The sequence below is a fragment of the Oncorhynchus masou genome, chromosome 31, assembly GCF_036934945.1.
Source record: "Oncorhynchus masou masou isolate Uvic2021 chromosome 31, UVic_Omas_1.1, whole genome shotgun sequence".
NCBI classification, from domain to species: Eukaryota; Metazoa; Chordata; class Actinopteri; order Salmoniformes; family Salmonidae; genus Oncorhynchus; species Oncorhynchus masou.
This window is the reverse complement of record NC_088242.1, coordinates 13522851-13546731: the sequence shown is the minus strand read 5'-3', so window position 1 is coordinate 13546731 and position 23881 is coordinate 13522851. Positions and strand designations below refer to the sequence as shown.

Below are 23881 nucleotides of genomic sequence, written 5' to 3'. Positions count from 1 at the left end.
AAACATGTGTTTGATGTATTTTATACCATTCCACTACATCTGCTCCAGCCATTACCATGAGCCCTGCCTCCCCAATTAAGCTGCCACCAACCTCTAGTGGTCCCTGTTCACTTGGCCGTGCTGCTGATCCAGTTCTGCTGTTCCGACTGACACTGTGGGCCCCTGACTTGATTTCACAGTTTGTGATACCTTGTCCTGGACCGTGCTGATCCCCCCCCCCCCCCCTTTAATTCAAGTAAAAATCGGTTTGGCATTGCCTTAAAGAGTCCTAAAAGGATGTAATCTCTTCATGTAACCAGTTTTCAAGTTAAATAGTGCAGTACACTGTTTCCACTCTGCCTACCATTTGATTAGGCCCTTGAACGCTTTCGTAAATTTGACCAGTAATCCATGTTGTATTATGCTAACTTTCTTTTCTACTACTTATTTTTGTGAATGAAATGCCCCACTCTTTGTATGAATTTGCCCAGTTTGTTTTCATGGTGGCTATGTGTCTGCTGGCCAGTGTGGTTGTGTTGTTCATTGGTGGGGCTACTTTTAACAGAGTACATGCTCTTGGTCCTCTCTGGGGAGTGTATGGGGGCGGGGCCTGTTGCAGATTGTGAGGAATGGGGTCGCTCCTTCTCCAATGAACAGAAAGGCTCAAATCTGCTATACAAACGACTATCGCCACCCCGATCGCTACGCCAATTTCCTGACGCAAGCCTAGCCCTTTCATGCGTTTTATCAATGGACGTATGCTGCCCCTGTGTCCCCATGGATGTAGTTCTGTCAGGAAGATTTTGGTTCATCTCTTCAGTGCTAAAACGAGGGGTTGAGGATAACCCTATATCATCTGCACAGTGGTTCTTGTCCATCTGAAGCATGCTACTCTGTGATGCAACCTTCCTCTCTCTCTCTGGTATTTGTCCCTCTTCGTCAGTGACTATGGTGTCAGAGCTACCACCCCTTTGAGGGGAACCCCCTTTAGGGGAACCCTCTTTTTTCTCCGGTATTTTGAGCAATGATCTGATTTGCTTGGTGCTCTTCTTAAGGAAATGTGGTGAACCCAATGCTGTGCTGGTGGACTTGTAAGTGGGCTCTTTGCTGTTCATATCAAGGGCTGCTGCAGACACAGTTCTGTAGGGAGGCTCTTTGCTGTTCATATCCAGGGCTGCTGCAGACACAGTTCTGGAGGGAGGCTCTTTGCTGTTCATATCAAGGGCTGCTGCAGACACAGTTCTGTAGGGAGGCTCTTGCCAATTAGAAACAGGGGGGCTCTTTGTGTCCACAACGTTTTTGACGTCATAATGAGAGACTGATCTCTGATCCTTGTTCAAATTTGAAGAATATCCTCCATTCTGTGCACCCAATGTTATTCCACCACCATCTGGCTGACTCCTCCCAAAGGCCCTACCGTACATGTGACTGGAGGACTCTTTATTGACTCTGTAGTCACTGTTGGTCTTTGAGTCTGCCACACTGTGTCTTTTGTGCCAGTTGTCTTGAAGGAGCTCAGGGGCTTTCATTACCAGTCCCTCTTTGGCTCTTCCCAGGCAGGCATAGACCGACTGATATGGGTCTCTTCCTGGGCCATAGCCAATGTTATTCCTAGGATCATCCAAAATCTGCAGACTCCGCCTTTTCATTATGTATTCATCTTGTCTCATTCTGTTTTCCTTCGATGTCGCTGGATTCCATTGCAATTGCATTGAAGAGTAATGCGGTGCATTGTTTGGCTTTGCAGAGTGGTCGACCTGACGTGTGGAAGAGGAAGAGTTGTTTGAGTGACTGTTTGTCTCCGGTTTCTCTGGAATAGTGGACTTGAAAACAAGGGATGACCTAAGTCTGGAAGGAATCAATGAGCAAGTTTTGTTTTCCTGTGCTTCATACTGGTCCAGATAGTCACAGGATTCCCCAATAGGATCATCAGTGTTATTGAGGTAAGACTCTATCCTATATGTGCGCAAGAATGACTTGGCCGTGTTCTTCAAAGTTGGCATGTTCCGCTGCATAGAGCGGACTTGTTTGTCATTCCCATGGTAGGACTGGCGAAAATTGCGACCTCTGATTATCTGTGCCCCCTGAGAATGGTCTTCCAAAGCATTGGTAAAGTGGCTTCTTCCAGGAGCGCAGTGATTACCTCCATCTCCAGCCACGTTCCAGTTGCTTGCCCCATACCTTCTGTTGTGTGGAACATATGGGACTTCTTGTCTCTCCCCAGCATAACTGTGCCTTTTCAGGAAGTTCACAGTCTCTGCAGACTGGAACTGATGGATGCGGTTTTGAACACTCTCGCCGTGGTTGATCATGGGTCTGTGTTCAAATGGCTCCTTGTCATAAAGTCTCTCCTCCATCTCTCCCATATGGCTCGTCATGCCCGTCTGTCTCTCACAGGCTTTCCTGTACACTGTGTCCAGGGTATGTCTCAACTGGTCCTTCCTCTCAAAGGCTTGTCTGGATTCAGAAGCATACTTTGCCCGAGCATGTCTTCCATTCCGTTCTAGAAGCACAGTCTCGGGAGGGGTGAGAACTGCTGGCACGAAAGAACGGGCGAAGAGCGTTCTAAACTCCTCGTCATAGGACTCCACCAGCTGGCCTGTTATGACCTGCACCATACTCAGGTTGATTTTCTCATAGGACCACATGAAGCTAGGCAGAGAAGAATAAACAGAGAGCAGCAATTACTTCAGTGAAAATGAAATAACAGCCATTTTTATCTCAGTCAACTGCACACGGTCAACTGAGGGAGACAGTTTCACAATATCAGTAAATTGTTGAAGATGTATCGAAGATAAGCCTCCAGGCTGTCTAAAGTTTAAAAAAATATATAAAAAGTAATATTGCCTTATCTGTTACCCATAGGTATTCTAGGAATTTATCAGCCCCTACCTCATAAAAATGCCACAATTGAAAAGTTAACCCTTTTCGATTTTTTAGCCCAATCTTAAATGTTTTCTTATTTCGAAAGAAGTTCTGTGTTCCATATAGAATTGAAATACAGGATCTGCAGACAGCCCTGTCATGTAACATTTTGGAAAATAAGAGTAGGGGTTAAGGTTAGGATTTAGGGTAGGGACGTCCCAAGGAACCTGGATTGCATTAACAGTAACAATAGGATCTGGTTATTAGACATTTCTTCTCACTGAGCTCCTAGCTCCATTTACCTGTATGATCCGTACACCACTGTTTGGCAGTCCACCAACAGAAACCTCTGCTCCATTGCTCCATGAAATGTAGCTCCTGAACGACAGAGGTAATCCTGACCCTTCACTATGCGTACTCTCATGTTCTGTAGACCAAGAGAGTCAGTGGAATGTTACCAAGACCATTCTATCGTAACATATCGCTTTATGCAAAGCCTGAATATATATATATATATATATATATAGATATAGATAAAGAAAAATGTTTATTGTCACATACACCAGATAGGGGCAGTGTAATGTGTTGTTTTATAGGGTCAGCCATAGTAGTACGGCACACCTGGAGCAAATTAGGATTAAGTGCCTCGCTCAAGGGCACATCGACAGATTTTTCACTTTGTCTGCTCGGGTATTCAAACCAGCAACCTTTCGGCTACTGGCCCAACACTCTAAATGCTAGACTAACTGTCACCCTTTTGTGAATATACTTAAAGGGTGTGGTTACTGCGTGCTAAATACCTCATCCCTCAGGTAATAAATACAGTTAACTGCCAAAATAAAGGAAACACCAACATAAAGTGTCTTAATAGTGCATTGGGCCACTGCGAGCCAGAACAGCTTCAGTGCACCTTTGCATAGATTCATACCTCTGGTAATAACTACCTCGCCCTTTAAACTGCCTCACCCTGCAAAAACAGGAGTGAGACTTTGACTTCTTCAGTCTGTCATTTTGAGGACCTACTGTCAGTGGTTGAATCAATACTGTTTATACGATGAGAGGATGATCAGTCGATGCATGTAGATCTCTACCTGCATATGTTACCATTGTAGCAGAGGATCTGAACTTACCCTAAGTTTTGGGATTTGTATATCTTGATTCTCAGCCATTAAGAGAAAGCTTTGCAGATGAAATTCATCCAGAAGCACATAAACTGGAATTCCTCTGGTGGAGGCATCAACCACCTCTTTGAATATATCCACATCTGTAAAAATGTCCATTACAATTGCAATAACCTGTAGGGAAAGAAGGGACATTAACAACACATATTAGAACCAGAAGTACAGAAAAACATGATGATTTATGAAAATAATTTGTATACCATTACATACTAAACTCAGCAACAACAAAAAACTGTCCTCTCACTGTCAACTGAGTTTATTTTCAGTTTATTGGCCCTGAACAAAGGGGGGTTTCACGTCTGCTCCCGCTCTTCCCCCTGGTGTTGGAGGGCGTCAGGCTGACCTGCATTACGCACTCCTGCCACCATCATTTACGCACACCTGCCTTTCCTCGTCATACGCATCAGCGATATTGGACTCACCAGGACTTACTCAATCACCTATTTATTACCTCCCCTATATTTTGTCAGTTCCAGCTCTGTTCCCTGTAGCTGCATTGTTTGTCATATGTCCGAGTTACCCGTGTGCAGGCGCTGTTCCTGTATTGTTCTATGTCTGTTCCCGAATAAATGTCTGACTGCCCGTACCTGCTCCTCCTGTCCAGCGTTGGTCCTTACAGGGGGGTTCAAAATCAAAATTAACAGTCAGTATCTGGTGTGGCCACCAGCTGCATTAAGTACTGCATGCATCTCCTCCTCATGGACTGCACCAGATTTGCCAGTTCTTGGTGTGAGATTTTACCCCACTCTTCCACCAAGGCACTTGCAAGTTCTTGGACATTTCTGGGGGGAATGGCCCTAGCCGTCACCCTCCGATCCAACAGGTCCCAGACGTGCTCAATGGGATTGAGATCCGGGCTATTCACTGGCCATGGCAGAACACTGACATTCCTGTCCTGCCGGAAATCACGTACAGAACGAGCACTATGGCTGGTGGCATTGTCATTTTGGAACAGTACCACATGAGGGAGGAGGATGCCTTCCCCGTAACGCACAGCATTGAGATTGCCTGCAAGGACAACAAGCTCAGTCCGATGATGCTGTGACACATCGCCCCCTCCACCTACAAATCAATCCCGCTTCAGAGTACAGGGCTCGGTGTAAAGCTCATTCCTTCGACGATAAACGCAAATCCGACCATCAACCCTGGTGAGACAAAACCGTGACTCGTCGGTGAAGAGCACTTTTTGCCAGTCCTGTCTGGTCCAGCGACGGTGGGTTTGTGCCCATATGTGACGTTGTCGCCGGTGATGTCTGGTGAGGACCTGCCTTACAGCAGGCCTACAAGCCCTCATTCCAGCCTCTCTCAGCCTATTGCGGACAGTCTGAGCACTGATGGAGGGATTGTGCATTCCTGGTATAACTCGGGCAGTAGTTGTTGCCATCCTGTACCTGTCCCGCAGGTGTGATGTTCGGATGTACCGATCCTGTGCAGGTGTTGTTACACATGGTCTGCCACTGCGAGGATGATCAGCTGTCCGTCCTGTCTCCCTGTAGTGCTGTCTTAGGCATCTCACAGTACGGACATTGAAATTTATTGCCCTGGCCACATCTGCAGTCCTCATGCCTCCTTGCAGCATGCCTAAGGCATGTTCACGCAGATGAGCAGGGACCCTGGGCACCTTTCTTTTGGTGTTATTCAGAGTCAGTAGAAAGGCCTCTTTAGTGTCCTAAGTTTTCATAACTGTGACCTTATTTGCCTACAGTCTGTAAGCTGTTAGTGTCCTAACGACCGTTCCACGGTTGCATGTTCATTAATTGTTTATGGTTCATTGAAGAAGCATGGGAAACAATGTTTCAACCCTTTACAATGGATTTTTACTAATTATCTTTGAAAGACAGGGTCCTGAAAAAGGAACGTTTCTTTTTTTGCTGAGTTTATCATATATTATCAACTGGGTGGGTCAAGCCTTGAATGCTGATTGGCTGACAGCCGTGGTATATCAGACCGTATACTACAGATTTGACAAAACATTAATATTTACTGCTCTTATTACATTGGTAACATTGCGCCTAAGAACAGCCCTTAGCTGTGGTATATTGGCCATATACCACACCCCCTCGGGCATTATTGCTTAAGAACAACACCTTAGTGCTGATGGAGTGTTAATTAGAGTATGAGGCATTACTGTAAGCTCAAGAAATCTGTCTGATTTGGAGACTGTGATGCCAAGAAAAGTACAGGTGACAAAAATGGTACTTCAGGAGCTCATGAGATGGTGGTTAAGGCTGTGTGATATCATCATCCTTCCATATGTGTTATACTAGGATCTGTCTCTTAACAGGTTACAGCTTTCTATTTATCCATGTGTGGGTAATCGGAACAGCACTATGTGGTGACATAATGGATACTACCTGATGACCAAGATCTATTACAGTTAGGTAAAAACATGTAGTTTCATGTCACTAAAAGTACCTTTAAAATGCACCCTTTTACAGTCAGGATGCAACCTGACCATCACAACAACAACAGAAACACACTCAGCACATTGCAATATATATGTCATATCTAGTTAAAGTATGTTCACTAATTAGACCACTGCGCCACCCGGGAGGCCCCAAAATATGTTCACTTTTAAGCAAATGTCATACTGTGTTGACTCTTCCTTTTTTGCTAGTGTTATCTATACTGTATAGTATCTCAAGAGGTAACTGGTAACTGTGTGTGTGTGTGGTTACAAGGACACGGACACTGTGTTTACCATATTTACTGTGACAAGTAGGACTTGGTTTGACACATAGATGGAAGATTTACCTAAATACACACCAAACTCCTCTGGCTAATACACTATACATGTATATACAAAAGTATGCGGATACCCATTCAAATGAGTGGATATGGCTATTTCAGCCCCATTGTTGCTGACAGGTGTATAAAATTGAGCACCAGTCATGGAATCGCCATAAACAAACATTGGCAGTAGAATGGTCTTACTGAAGATCTCAGTGACTTTCAATGTGACACAACCACCTTTCCTACAAGTCAGTTCATCAAATGAATGCCCTACTAAATCTGCCCCGGTCCACTGTAAGTGCTGCTATTATGAAGTGGAAACATCTCGGAGTAACAACGGCTCAGCCACGAAGTGGTAGGCCACACAAGCTCACAGGATGGGACTGCCGAGTGCTGAAGCGCGCAGAGCATGAAAATCATCTGTCCTCAGTTGCAACACTCACTACCGAGTTCTAAACGGCCTCTGGAAGCAACGTCAGCACAATAACTGTTCGTCGGGAGCTTCATGAAATGGGTTTCCTTGGCAGAGCAGTCACACACAAGCCTAAGATCACAATGCACAATGCCAAGCGTTGGCTGGAGTGGTGTAAAGCTCGCAGCAATTGGACTGAAGCAGTGGAAACGCTTTCTCCAGAATGATCAATCACGTTTCACCATCTGGCAGTCCGACGGAGGAATCTGGGTTTGGCAGATGCCAGGAGAACGCTACCGGGCCGAATGCATAGTACCAACTGTAAATTTTGTTGAAGGAAGAATAATGGTTTGTCGAGATAGTTGTGGAAGAATTTGACTGGCCTGCACAGAGCCCTGACCTCAACCCCATCTACCACTTTGGGGTCGAATTGGAACGCCGACTGCGAGCCCAGCCTAATCACCCAACATCAGTGCCCGACCTCACTAGTGCATGTGGCTGAATGGAAGCAAGTCCCTGCAGCAATGTTCCAACATCTAGAGGAAAGCCTTCCCAGAAGAGTGGAGGCTGTTATAGCAGCAAAGTGGGAGTCAACTCCATATTAATGCCCATGATTTTGGAATGAGATGTTCATGTACTTGGAATACTTGTAGACTAAATCACATGAGAAACTACAGTAAAACTATAGCTTGAGTGTTCTGATAGAAGATTTGTAAATGTTCAAAATAACCCATCCTTGACCGAAGCGGATGAAGCAGTAAATATAATGATCAGGGGTTTGGCATTGCATAGCCAACAGATTATATGACTGCATGATAGGATTCAAAGTACACTCTCAGAATAAAGGGTACAATTAGGGCGTGTACACGTGAGGGACTTGGCATAGAGAAGAGGTACATTTTTGCCACTTAAAATTATCAAATGGCTTTGTCACTGGTGGTACCCTAAAAAGGCACATTTGTACCTTTTGGCTCTTTTGAGGTATGTACTGCAAGGGTCCAATTATGTACTTGTAACTAATGGTACAATGTGGGTAGCAGGGTAGCACTACCTTGACAATCATTTGTACCCCTTTAAGTACAATTCAGTACCTTTTTTTCCTGAGAATGTAGTTATGACTGCTACGATGATAGGTTTTCAGGAACATCTTTTGATGATTCCAGTTCCTGTACAACCGGTTCTTTCTTTGAACACAGCATTGACAGATCTCTTGCATGACAGCTGCAGGCAATCCATGATCTGTGTACTGTCCTGCTGTCCTGCTGTGCAACATAAGGTAAAAGTCTATTGATCTTTACATTTCTATTTCTGGTAATGGTAGTCTGAAAATGTCTTGTGAATCACTCAGAGAACAAGGTTAGAAGCAGGATAATCTGTACTTGGCTTCATCTCAGAATCTGATCCACAACTGCGAGAGTTACCTCACATTCAAGGATACTGGGTGAGTTTTCGTTGCAGCGGCACCTATACTTTTACTCATGAAGGTACATTGTAAAAAAGATGTATATTTTATAGACCCATCATGACACCACCTCAGACACACCTGTCTCGTGAAAAGGAACTATGTGGGTGTAATTCTGCCCTGGGAGAAAAGGGAGTTGTGCTGTAAATCATTTTATCCTGGACTAGTTTCAATTTGTGATTCAGGAGCTATCACGTTCACACAAAGAGACAGTCACAGTTGAAGAACAGACATTATTGTATAAACTATATAGTATATGCTATACTATTTTACTATAATAACAATAATAATGATAATACTTTTTTTAAAGAAGCAGCAGCTTTTAAAAAAGACAACTATTGTAATTTGCATTCCATAAACTCCATTAGCTCCATAAGCATTGCCATTGTTGTTGACACAATGCATTGCAAGATTACCTGTCTGGCATCCTGAATGTGTTTCCGGATCACCTCTTTGATGGTGGGTCTGTTTAGTCTGGGTGGATGGAAGAACAGATTTATATTGGTTTGCAGTCTATCAGGCATGACCTCCGGCCACCCTAACTCCAAGTCAGGTGTTGCTATGTCGGAGTCCACAGGCCAGTACGTTCCAGTTGAAGACTTGCTGGCCACAGTGTCCGGACCTGGGCCATCAATTTCTTCTGTGTGGTTGCTAGGCAATGGCTGTGAGGCGTTTGTAGTGATGAAGTGGATTTCATCTTCTGAGAGGAAGCTCCCTATCCGCTCGGACTTGAGGAACTCCTGGTAGCTCTCTCTGCCGTCATTCACCAGGGAATCAATGGCAAGGCGATAGGCCTCCTTATAGTGGGGCTGAATGTAATCTTCAGGCTTCAACTCTTCCTTCAAGGAGGACAGCAGGGAGAGTTGTTGGGAATCCATCATAAGGGTGGCTTGGTGCGTTCTGTTACAGATGGTGGATGCTTGAAGTCAAAGAGAAAAGAGGCAAGGCATTAGAAAAACAATCTGATAGAGAGTGTCTTCCTTTAAATAAATTATGCGTTTTCACTGAAAATACATTTTGGCATTTACCAGGTCATGTTTGTCCAACTTCTAGGAAGATTTTAATCCACTTAACCCCAAGATTTCCCCAAGTTTTCACCATCATTGTAAAGCTTTGGGGCATCAACCCTGTGACACTCATCTTTTCCCATTGAATGCAATGTATTGACATAAACTCAATAGGTTGACACTCATCTTTTCCCATTGAATGCAATGTATTGACAGAAGCATCAATTGGTAGAAGTTTCTCTTTTCCCATTGACTGCAATGTTTTGACATAAGCGTCAAGCCTTTGGCACTCATCTTTTCCCATTGAATGCAATGTATTGACAGAAGCATCAATTTGATGATCCTTATCTTTCCCATTGGCACCGCAAATCCTGGTGGGAGCATGGCCAGTATACATAAGCATCAATTTGTTGATGCCTAACTTTTTGCAAAAACATGACAGGATGACGTTTTAATAATGGACTAACATATTATATTATGCATCCTGCATTTTGCAGGATGAAAAGCAACAACGTGTGTTTTCTACTATTGTTCAAAGTTAAATAAATCCACCAGCCAACTGGGGTGTATTTCAGGGCAGACCCCATCTAATAGAGAAGTATCTTAAAAATGTAATTTGATAGCTCGAGGTAAGGTGAAAATCAGATGTTGTCAAATAAACACCTTTAATAATTTCATTACCCCCACCCTTTGATGTCTATATACAGGCTGGAGTCGAGTTGGAATGTTTGTATGTCTCAGTTCTCAATTAGGGAGCCCTGCCATGCTCTACATCAATGCTTAACAACAGCTGGGGTTAAAGGAGATCTTAAAGGTATAGTTAGCAATTTTGACAATGGATACCATTTTTATGTCTCTGTGCTCAGTATGCAGGAAGTTCGGGGGAATTTTGAGAGCTAGTGCTAACTAGCTTAGTGCAAAGACTGGAAGTCTTCGGGTACAGATAGTATTTGTACTAACTAGTTATCATGAAATTACATCCCTTGAATGGTATTCACGAGTTCATCTCTCTGGAGAAGGTAATAAAGGGCTTCATTGCCAAAATCCAGAACTATTCCTTTAAGATATCATTTAAATCCAGATGTCATGAAGCATTATACAACAGGTGAGTCTAATCCTGAATGTTGATTGGTTAAAAGCTCATTCCAGTTGGTGTCTATTAACAGTGGCTAAATCTATGCCGTTAAAATGCCTATTTACTCTGTTCCGTCTGACCCCACAATCCACTGTCTCATCAGCCCAGGCAAGGAAGTTATAAACTTCATCTCCTATATAAAAAGCATCTAGACATTTCTTTTAAACATTTCGTTTTCAACAGCGGAGATTTGTATTAACCTTACTGTCTGTCTCGCTGACATTGTTTCAATATTCAAATTCGATCTCCAACTGTCCCATAAGTACAGTTCCCACTCAGCCCAGTCAAAACTGTTCGCTGCTCTGGCCCCCCAATGGTGGAACAAACTCCCTCACGACGCCAGGACAGCGGAGTCAATCACCACCTTCCGGAGACACCTGAAACCCCACCTCTTCAAGGAATACCTAGGATAGGATAAAGCAATCCTTCTCACCCCCCCCCCCTTAAATGATTTAGATGCACTATTGTAAAGTGGCTGTTCCACTGATGTCAGAAGGTGAATTCACCAATTTGTAAGTCGCTCTGGATAAGAGCGTCTGCTAAATGACTTAAATGTAAATGTAAATAATAATGAACGTGTTGGGGTCGGGAGTCTGGACGAGAGAGAGAGGCAGGCAATGTTTTTCAGCCAGTCAAAATCATGAATCAGCTGACATCGTTGTTATAGATATAGTGGGGCAAAAAAAGTATGTTGTCAGCCACCAATTGCGCAAGTTCTCCCACTTAAAAAGATGAGAGAGGCCTGTAATTTTCATCATAGGTACACTTCAACTATGACAGACAAAACTAGAAAAAAATCCAGAAAATCACATTGTAGGATTTTTTATGAATTTATTTTTCAAATGATGGTGGAAAATAAGTATTTGGTCACCTACAAACAAGCAAGATTACAGACCTGTAACTTCTTTTAGAGGCTCCTTTGTCCTCCACTCGCTACCTGTATTAATGGCACCTGTTTGAACTTGTTATCAGTATAAAAGACACCTGTCCACAACCTCAAACAGTCACACTCCAAACTCCACTATGGCCAAGACCAAAGAGCTATCAAAGGACACCAGAAACAAAACTGTAGACCTGCACCAGGCTGGGAAGACTGAATCTGCAATAGGTAAGCAGCTTGGTTTGAAGAAATCAACTGTGGGAGCAATTATTAGGAAATGGAAGACATACAAGACCACTGATAATCTCCCTCGATCTGGGGCTCCACGCAAGATCTCACCCCGTGGGGTCAAAATGATCACAAGAACAGTGAGCAAAAATCAGAACCACACGGGGGGACCTAGTGAATGACCTGCAGAGAGCTGGGACCAAAGCAACAAAGCCTACCATCAGTAACACACTACGCCGCCAGGGACTCAAATCCTGCAGTGCCAGACGTGTCCCCCTGCTTAAGCCAGTACATGTCCAGGCACGTCTGAAGTTTGCTAGAGAGCATTTGGATGATCCAGAAGAAAATTGGGAGAATGTCATATGGTCAGATGAAACAAAATATAACTTTTTGGTAAAAACTCAACTCGTCGTGTTTGGAGGACAAAGAATGCTGAGTTGCATCCAAAGAACACCATGCCCACTGTGAAGCATGGGGGTGGAAACATCATGCTTTGGGGCTGTTTTTCTGCAAAGGGACCAGGACGACTGATCCGTTTAAAGGAAAGAATGGGGCCATGTATCGTGAGATTTTGAGTGAAAACCTCCTTCCATCAGCAAGGGCATTGAAGAGGAAACGTGGCTGGGTCTTTCAGCATGACAATGATCCCAAACACACCGCCCGGGCAACGAAGGAGTGGCTTCGTAAGAAGAATTTCAAGGTCCTGGAGTGGCCTAGCCAGTCTCCAGATCTCAACCCCATAGAAAATATTTGGAGGGAGTTGAAAGTCCGTGTTGCCCAGCAACAGCCCCAAAACATCACTGCTCTAGAGGAGATCTGCATGGAGGAATGGGCCAAAATACCAGCCGTGTGTGAAAACCTTGTGAAGACTTACAGAAAATGTTTGACCTCTGTCATTGCCAACAAAGGGTATAGAACAAAGTATTGAGATAAACTTTTGTTAATGACCAAATACATATTTTCCACCATAATTTGCAAATACATTCATTAAAAATCCTACAATGTGATTTTCAGGATTTTTTCTCTCTTATTTTGTCTGTCATAGTTGAAGTATACCTATGATGAAATTACAGGCCTCTCTCATCTTTTTAAGTGGGAGAACTTGCACAATTGGTGGCTGACTAAATATTTTTTTTGCCCCACTGTATATACACAGAAATGTTAATTGAAAAAAGGTGAAACGAAACGAAGTGCAGCTAGTTTGCAGTCTTTCCAGCTTCAGTTTGAAGTTATTGTGTTAGCTGTGTTGTTGGCTAGCTCCTCTGAATAACAGTGTCCTGACGAGAGAGCACATATTCTATGCCAGATGAAATTGTGCCTCATTAGCTCATTGTTATGGATGTATCCAAATAAATGTCACTACAAACAGCTTAAACAAATGCAGCTACTGTTGTTATTCTGTCTGCACTGTTTGATGTGACTGTAAGTTAGCCATTGCAAGGGATAAGAACGTTGCCAGCCAGTATTGCAATGGAACATTTAGAACGAACATCCATAGATACAGAACAAAAAGACTGAATGGCTGGGTTGAGTCTCTGGCAACCGAACAAATAGAACGAACAACCAGCCGGCTTGGGTAGCAACCCTAGATTTGTTTTGGGCTATATCTTGTCGAAGGATGAAATAGTATGAATAAATCATCAATATGATTTTAATGAAAATATGTCAATCATTATTTGAATATGTTGGTAAGCTGTTGTATAAAAGTGATAATGCTCTCAAAGGCGGTGTTTCGAGGATATATTGGCACAACACCTGTGCCAACATATCCTCCAAAACCGGGTTCTCGGGCATCATCACTTAATTGATGTAGAGCATGGCAGGGTTCCGTAATTGAGAGCTGAGAAATACAAACATTCCAACTCGGCTCCAGCCTGTATATAGACATCGAAGGGTGGGGGTAAGGAAATTATTAAAGGTGTTTATTTGACATCTGATTTTCACCTTACCTCGAGCTATCAAATTACATTTAAGATACTTTGGTTATTTGGGTGGTGCACTGTTTACACCAAAATTGTCTGGTGGATTCAATTAACCTTGAACGAGCATTGAAAACAAAATGCAGGAAGCATAATATGACATGTCATTTAAGGCTTATCAAGTAGTTAAACAAAATAAACACTAAACCTGACACCTATAACCTAAACAAAACAGCTGTACCAAATCAGCATACTAATGAGCCACTAAACCTAACCCTAACCTTAACCACACTGCTAACCCGGCAGGGTAGCCTAGTGGTTAGATCGTTAGATCATTGGACTAGTTGGACTAGTAATCAAAAGGTTGCAAGTTCAAATCCCTGAGCTGACAAGGTACAAATCTGTCATTCTGCCACAGAACAGGCAGTTAACCCACTGTTCTTAGGCCATCATTGAAAATAAGAATTTGTTCTTAACTGACTTGCCTAGTAAAATAAAGGTAAAAAAAAACCCTAATGCCTAACCCTAACCTTAAATTAAGACCAAAAAGCACATTTTTGTTTTCAGGAATTTTTACAATATATCCAGGTTTGACTTTGCAGCTGGCCTATCTAGTATAAATCGTTCAGTTCTAACTCCAGAACAAGACTCACCATGACAATAAACGACAACCTGCCTAATGAGGTTGACAGACAGATAGTGCATTCGTCATAAGGTAGCTAGGTGGCACAACCATATATCACAGTCATTTTAAGGGTGGTAGGTAGCCTAGCAGTTAAGAGCTTTGGGCCAGTAACCAAAAGGGTGCTGGTTTGAATCCCAGAGCCGACTAGGTTGAAAAGAGCAAGGCACTTAACCCTAAGATAAGAGCGTCTGCTAAATGACATACAAGTACAATTTCTCCTCAAAGTAGCCATCAGCAAAGACAGTGCTAGTAACAAAAGACAAGTGTTTCCTTGATTTTTGAAAGAATCTCTTAATTGTTATGAGAAAACATTTAGATGAATAGGGATGATGCGTATTGTTGTGCTGTTGTTATGCATATTGGTATGTATATTGTTATGCATAGTGGTTTGCATATTGCTATGCATATTGGTATGTATAATGTTTATGCTAATTGCTATGCTTATTGTTACGCTTATTAGTCCATATGTCTATTGTTATTCATTAGTCTATTTAATTATTTTAAAGCATACTGTACATTCCGTATCACAACAGTCTAATGTTAAACTCTATAGTAGTTACTTACATTAAAAGTATGAGTTATAGAAAGATCCTGTTGTAGTTTCCCAATAAATTCCAGTACTGCATTTTTCAATGTATTCTTCTGACTGTTTAGACGTATTGGAGCAAAAGCTGATATCTGCCAACTGAAGTAACAAAGACAAGGAGGTGTCTCAACATGAGAAGCACTCTGTGGATGGAGGGTGTGGATTCCAGTTTTCTCATGCAAATAGCACCGGCTTCAAACTTGCTCACGGGCCAAGAGCTGCCATAAACCTGTTTCGGATAGGAGCCACACCCCTTTCTTCTTCAAGCGTTCAAAGTTCAATTATGGTGTGTAGACAATGGAGGTTTTGATAGTCAGTTATCCTTTCAGGCAAATTTAAAGGCTTTTCACTTTTTACATATACTATGGTAATATGTAATTATCTTTAGCTGTACTTGTTAACTTATTTGATGACACTTACCTATCATAAGTATTCACCCCCCCTTGGATTTCTTCACATTCCGTTGTGACAAAGTGGGATTCAAATGTATATAATTGTCATTTTTTGAAAATGATCTACACAAAATAGTCTGTAATGTCTAAATGGAAGATTGCTGTAATAAAAAAAAAGATGAATGGCAAATAAAAGACAGATTTACCTTGATTTAACCCCCGCCCCCTCCCCGAGTCAATATTATGTTAGAAACAACTTTGGCAGCGATTACAGTTGTGAGTCACTTTGGGTAAGTCTCTAAGAGCTTTGCACACCTGGATTGTGCAATATTTGCCCATTTAAAATTCTTCAAGCTCTGTCAAGGTTTTGGTGACAATGGCTAGACAGCCATTTAAAGTCTTGCCATAGATTTTCAAGTAGATTTAAGTCAAAACTGTAACTTGGCCACTAAGGAACACTCACTGTCTTCTTGGTAAACAACTCCAGTGTACATTTGGCCTTGTGTTGTAGGTTGTTGTCCTGCTGAATAGTGTATTCTACCTCCGAGTGTCTTGTGTAAAGCAGACTAAAGCAGGTTTTCCTCTAGGATTTTGTCTGCTTAGCTCCATCCTGTTTCTTTTTATCCTGGAAAACTCCCCAGTCTTTGCTGATGTCAACAATACCCATACCATGATGAAGCCACCACCATGCTTGAAAATAAGGAGGCAGTTACTCAGTGATGTGTCCCAAACATAAGGCTTTGCATGTAGGTCAATGTGCCATGTGTTTTTTTGTTGTTGCCTTGTTGCATGCAGGATGCATGTTTTTGTATTCTTATTTTCAATCTGTCATTAAGGTCTTTATTGTGGAGTCACTGCAGTGTTGTTGATAAAAACCATGCTCTCATTAAGGTCATTATTGTGGAGTCACTGCAATGTTGTTGATAAAAACCATTCTCTCATTAAGGTCATTATTGTGGAGTCACTGCAGTGTTGTTGATAAAAACCATGCCTTAAAAATACATATTTGATTGCCATTTGTGTTTGCCTCTACACTCTGCCTGCTCAAACCAAACCAATTTCCCACCATTCAACAATGATATACCAGTAGGCTACTATTATCAGGTTTATACTGTAGCAGTGGTACTCTGTGATGCATGTGGAGTCTGGCGCAATCCAAAAGATTGTGAACCAATTACATATTTCTGTGTGGTTGTCAACAAGCCAATTGGGCCTGGGCATTCTTTATTAAGTCAACAGAGGGTTATTTTACAATGCTCCCTCAAATTTCAATTAATATTTTTTATTTTTATTTCACCTTTATTTAACCAGGTAGGCCAGTTGAGGACAAGTTCTCATTTACAATTGCAAACTGGTCAAGATAAAGCATAGCAGTGCGACAAAAACAACAACACAGAGTTATGCATACACAAACGACCAGTCAATAACACAAAATAAAAGAAAATTAGAAAGATCTATGTACAGTGTGTGCAAAATGTAGAAGAGTAGGGAGGTAGGCAATAAATAGGCCATAGAGGCGAAAGTAATTACAATTTAGCATTAATACTGGAGTCATATACAGTGGGGAGAACAACTATTTGATACACTGCCGATTTTGCAGGTTTTCCCACTTTCAAAGCATGTAGAGGTCTGTAATTTTTTATCATAGGTACACTTCAACTGTGAGAGACGGAATCTAAAACAAAAATCTGGAAAATCACATTGTATGATTTTTAAGTAATTAATTTGCATTTTATTGCATGACATTTTATTGCATGACATAAGTATTTGATCAAGAATTCCAGACCTGTTCGTTTTTCTTTAAGAATCCCTCCTGTTCTCCACTCATTACCTGTATTAACTGCACCTGTTTGAACGTGTTACCTGTATAAAATACATCTGTCCACACACTCAATCAAACAGACTCCAACCTCTCCACAATGGCCAAGACCAGGGAGCTGTGTAAGGACATCAGGGATAAAATTGTAGACCTGCACAAGGCTGGGATGGGCTACAGGACAATAAGTAAGCAGCTTGGTGAGAAGGCAACAACTGTTATTAGAAAATGGGACTCCATGCAAGATCTCACCTCGTGGGGCATCAATGATCATGAGGAAGGTGAGGGATCAGCCCAGAACTACACGGCAGGACCTGGTCAATGACATGAAGAGAGCTGGGACCAGTCTCAAAGATAACCATTAGTAACACACTACGCCGTCATGGATGAAAATCCTGCAGCGCACGCAAGTTCCCCCTGCCCAAACCAGCGCATGTCCAGGCCCGTCTGAAGTTTGCCAATGACCATCTGGATGATCCAGAGGAGGAATGGGAGAAGGTCATGTGGTCTGATGAGACAAAAGTAGAGCTTTTTGGTCTAAACTCCACTCGCCGTTGTTTGGAGGAAGAAGAAGTACAACCCCAAGAACACCATCCCAACCGTGAAGCATGGAGGTGGAAACATCATTCTTTGGGGATGCTTTTCTGCAAAGGGGACAGGACGACTGCACCGTATTTAGGGGAGGATGGATGGGGCCATGTATCGCGAGATCATGGCCGACAACCTCCTTCCCTCAGTAAGAGCATTGAAGATGGGTCGTGGCTGGGTCTTCCAGCATGACAATGACCCGAAACACACAGCCGGGGCAACTAAGGAGTGGCTCCGTAAGAAGCATCTCAAGGTCCTGGAGTGGCCTAGCCAGTCTCCAGACCTGAACCCAATAGAACATCTTTGGAGGGAGCTGAAAGTCCGTATTGCCCAGCGACAGCCCCAAAACCTGAAGGATCTGGAGAAAGTCTGTATGGAGGAGTGGCCCAAAATCCCTGCTGCAGTGTGTGCAAACCTGGTCAAGAACTACAGGAAACGTATGATCTCTGTAATTGCAAACAAAGGTTTCTGTACCAAATATTAATTTCTGCTTTTCTGATGTATCAAATACTTATGTCATGCAATAAAATGCTAATTAATTACTTAAAAAGCATACAATGTGATTTTCTGGATTTCCGTCTCTCACAGTTGAAGTGTATCTTTGATAAAAATTACCTCTACATGCTTTGTAAGTAGGAAAACCTGCAAAATCGGCAGTGTATCAAATACTTGTTCTCCCCACTGTATGTGCAGATGATGATGTGCAAGTAGAGATACTGGGGTGCAAAAGAGCAAGAGTAAGTATAGCAAGAGTAATAATATGAGGATGAGGTTGTGGGTGTGCTATTTACAGATTGGCTGTGTACAGGTTTAGTGATCTGTAAACTGCTCTCATAGTTGATGCTTAAAGTTAGAGAAGGAGATATAAGGCTCCAGCTTCAGAGAATTTTGCAATATTATTCAATTGGGGATACATTTCCATATATCTCTGAGGCTATTTATAATTCTCTGTGCATCAGGGATTATTCTAGTTGACTAATGATCACTGCAATTATCCACTGAACAGCTCTTACTTGGCAACCATGTCAAACACTTACTTTGTTCCTTAACATATTAACTATTATTACCCTCAGAAAACGCACGGCTCAGGTTTTTCACCTGTTGTTTATTTGACAAGTGTATGCCATGACCTCATGAAAACACAAGATTATTGTTATCTATGTATTGTGATTATCTATTTATTGATTATTGTTATCTATTTGTTATCTATGCTATTTGTAAGAGTGAACTATTTTGTACTAAGAAGCTCCACCTGCAGTCTACCTGCAGTGTATTTAATTGTTTTAAGGGATTGGGTTTCTCTTGACCCAAACCTACCACAATCCATCCCAAACAGACTACATCCAGTCAACATGACAGTCATTCTTGTGTTGCCAGAAACACTTTGATCAGGCAATGTATTGAAATGATCTCATCGTGCTGAGAAGCTGCCTCTTCAGATTCAGCAAGGGAAGTGTGGAATACTAAATTAGGTTTAAATGTTGCACTCCAAATCAGTGAGCCAATCAGAGTCACAGAGAATCCCTGAGTGAGGACATCTCTTATACCATGTACATAAGTGTAGCTGGAACTAACTGAAAAGATTTGGAATACAGCAATCAGCCACAGTCGTTAGGGCGGAAGGCAGCCTAGCGGTTAGAGCGTTGGACCAGTAACCAAAAGCTTTCTGGTTTGAATACCTGAGCCGACAAGATGAAAAATCTGTTGATGTCCCCTTGAGCAAAGCCACTTAACCCTTATTTGCTCCAAGGGTTCTGTATTACTATGGCTGACCCTGTAAAACAACACATTTCACTGTACCTAACTGGTGTGTGACAATATAGCATATATACTGTATATTTTTTTAAATGTCCCCTGGTGCCTTTGAAGAAGACAAGAAGACACAGTCTTTCATCACCCTGGAGCCTGGAGAGAAATAGGAAGAATCTGAGCGGGGCCTTTATTCCATTCATTATATTAACCTAGCTAACAGAATCATATAGAAATAACTGGGGCAAATTGGTTTGAAGTATTAATGCTGCATTGAATTTATACTAATATTTGAGAAATATGAAAACTATGTATTTGAAATCGTGCCTTAAAAACTAAAAACATTTCCTGGGGTAATTTCAAACATAAAGAATACTTACACTTATCTGACATGGATGTCAAAGAATTAAATGATCAGATATCTCAGAGCACTTAGTTTCTTTACCAGTCTAGACTCAGTCAGACAGTGTGAGCCCCAGGGCTAAATGCCTACATGGGGTGTGTAATTGCAGTAGTAGGTCAATTGGCAATAGACCACTATTCCCTTATTCAAAGTTTTGCAGAGATGGTGTTTTGGAGTCATATGGCGTTGACTAAATTCACTCTCATCTGGGGAGGCCAAATGTATTTTATCAGCCTGGTGAGGACAAATGTATTTTATCAGCCTGGTGAGGACAAATGTATTTTATCAGCCTGGTGAGGACAAATGTATTTTATCAGCCTGGTGAGGACAAATGTATTTTATCAGCCTGGGGAGGACAAATGTATTTTATCAGCCTGGTGAGGACAAATGTATTTTATCAGCCTGGTGAGGACAAATGTATTTTATCAGCCTGGGGAGGACAAATGTATTTTATCAGCCTGGGGAGGACAAATGTATTTTATCAGCCTGGGGAGGACAAATGTATTTTATCAGCCTGGGGAGGACAAATGTATTTTATCAGCCTGGGGAGGACAAATGTATTTTATCAGCATGGGGAGGACAAATGTATTTTATCAGCATGGGGAGGACAAATGTATTTTATCAGCATGGGGAGGACAAATGTATTTTATCAGCCTGGGGAGGACAAATGTATTTTATCAGCCTGGTGAGGACAAATGTATTTTATCAGCCTGGTGAGGACAAATGTATTTTATGTGTTTTTTTTATATTCAGTTTAGTGCAACACATCCACTGACAAGGACACTCGGACTGTTGTTTCAGTTAAATCACCTTCATCTGCAAATCAGTTGCTCACCTTATTTCCATGTTACTAAGCTAACATGTTTATTTCCTGAAGAGCAGCTTGCTTTGTGTTTGGACTGTCTGCCTATCAACAATGATGCTGCTTGTTTGTACTTTCAAACATCTATTTCTAATGAATCATCACACTACCAGGCAAACACACATCTATTCTATTTTATCTCATCTATTATGAGATAAAGACAGGAAATGAGGTTTGTGTTTGTGCCTGTGCTATTGGTTGTAGTGGATCTTCTGAAGTATTTGCATTCTGCCGCAGTTGGATATTTTGTTTGGACTAAAACAATAGTATGCTTATCATTTACAAAAAAAATCTAAATGGTTAAACAGAAACATGAATGTTGACTGAAAAATCTATGATATTAATAAACTGACTGAGATAAAAAAAAAGATTGTTTTTTGCTAAAATAAAAAGATAGCAGTGTACATGACAAAGACATAATTATTACCATCATCGTGTGTCTTGTCAATTCAACCGTTCCTATGAATACAAGAATTATCTTTGAATGCATGTGTAAAATTCAAAGCATGTTATCTTGACTTCTTCAGAATTTAATGTTCAAACCTAGGCCAGTGAATCAGACAAGATTTGCATTTTCATCCACAAAGCCCCTGTGTCTTTGTGTCCTGAGATATTGTAGGGGAGACCGGGGATGGTTGTCACACTCACCTTTTCGTCAGCATCTCAGAGATTGTTTATGGTAGTGCATTCAACACATGATATAAAAAACCTACATCTATCCTGTCACGGACGTCGTCAGAAGAGGACCAAGGTGCAGCATGGTGAGCGTACATTTTCCTTTTTATAAAAAATGTTGCCAACAAAACAAACGAAAGAAACAACCGTGAAGCTTACAGGGCATTAGTGCCACAAACAAAGTTAACTACCCACATTGAAGGAGGGAAAAAGGATTACCTGCCATGGATCATCACTGGAGGCTTCGTGTCATGGATCATCACTGGAGGCTTCTTGCCATGGATCATCACTGGAGGCGTCGGGCCATGGATCCTCACCGGAGGCTGGGTGCGTGGAGCTGGCACAGGGCTTACCGGGCTGGGGAGACACACTGGAGGCCTAGTGCGTAGAGCTGGCATAGGGCTTACCGGGCTGGGCAGACGTAAAGGGGACCGGGTGCGTGGAGCTGGCACAGGATCTACTGGGCCGTGGAGATGCACCAGAGGTCTGGAGCGCAGAGCTGGCACAACCCATCCTGGCTGTGTGTGTGTGTCTCTGTGTGTGTATCTCTGTGTGTGACAGAATGTTGGACTATTGTAAAGTGGCTGTTCCACTGGATGTCAGAAGGTGAATTCACCAATTTGTAAGTCGCTCTGGATAAGAGCGTCTGCTAAATGACTTAAATGTAAAATGTAATGTAAATGTTCACTTAATCAGAGTCACAGTTGTGACAGGGGTGAGGCCGTACTGGGGCACAGGCTTGGTGGGCCTATCATTTGCATTCCCAGATCTCTGCACCGAGACCTCCTTGGACTTGAAAGTGTTAAAGGCTCCATGCACACAATGCAGAAGTGTTCCTCATATAGAGGAATCTGAATCTACTGCTTCAGTGTGATTTGTCTTGGCTTTTTTCTCAGACAGGATCGTTATTAGTTGTTATTCAGTAAGATTTGTTTTGGCTTGCTTCTTTCAAAGCAGTTTTTTTAGGCAGGGCAGTTTTACTTTTGCCTTCTGAGTGCTTGACTTTTTATGCTCTTCTTCCAGTACCTGCTTGGGTGTATCCGTCAAAATCACAGTTTTTCTTCTTTACCTACCCCTTGTTGTAATTTTCCTGGGCCCTGCTTTTGGGAAGGGGCGTACATCAACTGGGTTGAAACCAGAAGAGTAATCAGGTGTTTCCCAGCCACAGCCTGATACGTGTGGGGAGGTGCCCTGTGAAATGCCTGGAGAGGTGCCCTGTTAATTGGCTGGAGAGACGGCCTGGAAGGCAGCTGGAGAGGTCCCCTGTGAAGTGGATGGAGAGACAGCCTGAAAGACAGTTGGAGAAGTGGCCTGGAAAGCAACTGGAGAGGTGGGCTGGATAGCAGTGGGCACAGTGGGCATAAATCAGCTGCCCTCAAGAGACACTCTGACAGCTTCTGCTCCTGCTTTTCCATGAATACCCTGTTTTCACTACTGTAGCCTACATGAGGAAGCTCTCTCAACCCCTTCTCCAGTAGCTTTTTTCTCGCTTTGCAGAATCTGTACAGCATTACATGACATATGCCATACAACTTTGCAACCGATCTGATTGACTTCCCCTGCTCTGCTACATCATTTGATGCTCTTTTCAAAGTGTGAAGAGGTACTCCCTGTCTGTCTTTCTTTTCCACTATCTAGGCATGCTGAAATTAAAAGAAAACATGTACCAAAAACATCCAGTTTTACTCAGGGTAGGTTGTAACATTTTCTCACAAGTTGTTACCACTAACCCTGACCCTTGCAGCCCTTAGCTAGCTTCCATTTTAGATAAATGTTAAAACTTTAGCATTGCTAACTTGAATCAAATATCCCTACACAGACTGGTTGGAAACCTGATATAAGTTTGGTGAATGGAACTACAAAGCAGGTGATGCCATCAAAAAAACACATTTGGTCAAAATAATTACTTTCTTACTTCAAAAAAAGTTTATAATAGGGACTTGCTTTTAAACATGAGGGTTCAGGACTAAACTGAGCATGTGCACAGTGAATCCCATAATTCTACCTCTTTCCTGGTTAGAGGAATTGCAAGTGTTACAACTGTCCCACGTTACAACCATCCCCAGTCTCCCCTATACACAATATATCATAATGTGAATGAAATGCCTCTGGTAGTTAGTTCCCCAATTCTGAACCTGAAAGGGGTCAGGGAGGACAAAATATGATCTTGCATTTTTCAGCTATAATCTGGAAGTGGGTGTAGTACTAATTTAGGCCATGTAAGGTGTGTCTTTTGTCATTAACTATGCATTTCTTCACCTGAAGCTGCATCACTGGTAAGTCTCCCTGGGAAATCCAAGCTCTGTTGTTATGTTGTTCCTATC

General features: G+C 42.2%; 1 protein-coding gene across 1 annotated transcript; it reads right to left on the bottom strand.

Moving 5' to 3' along the window:
- Positions 1–230: 230 nt before the first annotated feature.
- fam83b (family with sequence similarity 83 member B) lies at positions 231–15239 on the bottom strand. The gene is made up of 5 exons (XM_064950155.1): positions 15051–15239; positions 9049–9551; positions 3975–4139; positions 3147–3271; positions 231–2631 (listed from the first exon to the last, which is right to left on the bottom strand). Exons 2-5 carry the CDS (start codon positions 9511–9513, stop codon positions 420–422), a joined length of 2967 nt encoding a protein of 988 aa, XP_064806227.1. The 5' UTR covers positions 9514–9551; positions 15051–15239; the 3' UTR covers positions 231–419.
- Positions 15240–23881: the final 8642 nt, after the last annotated feature.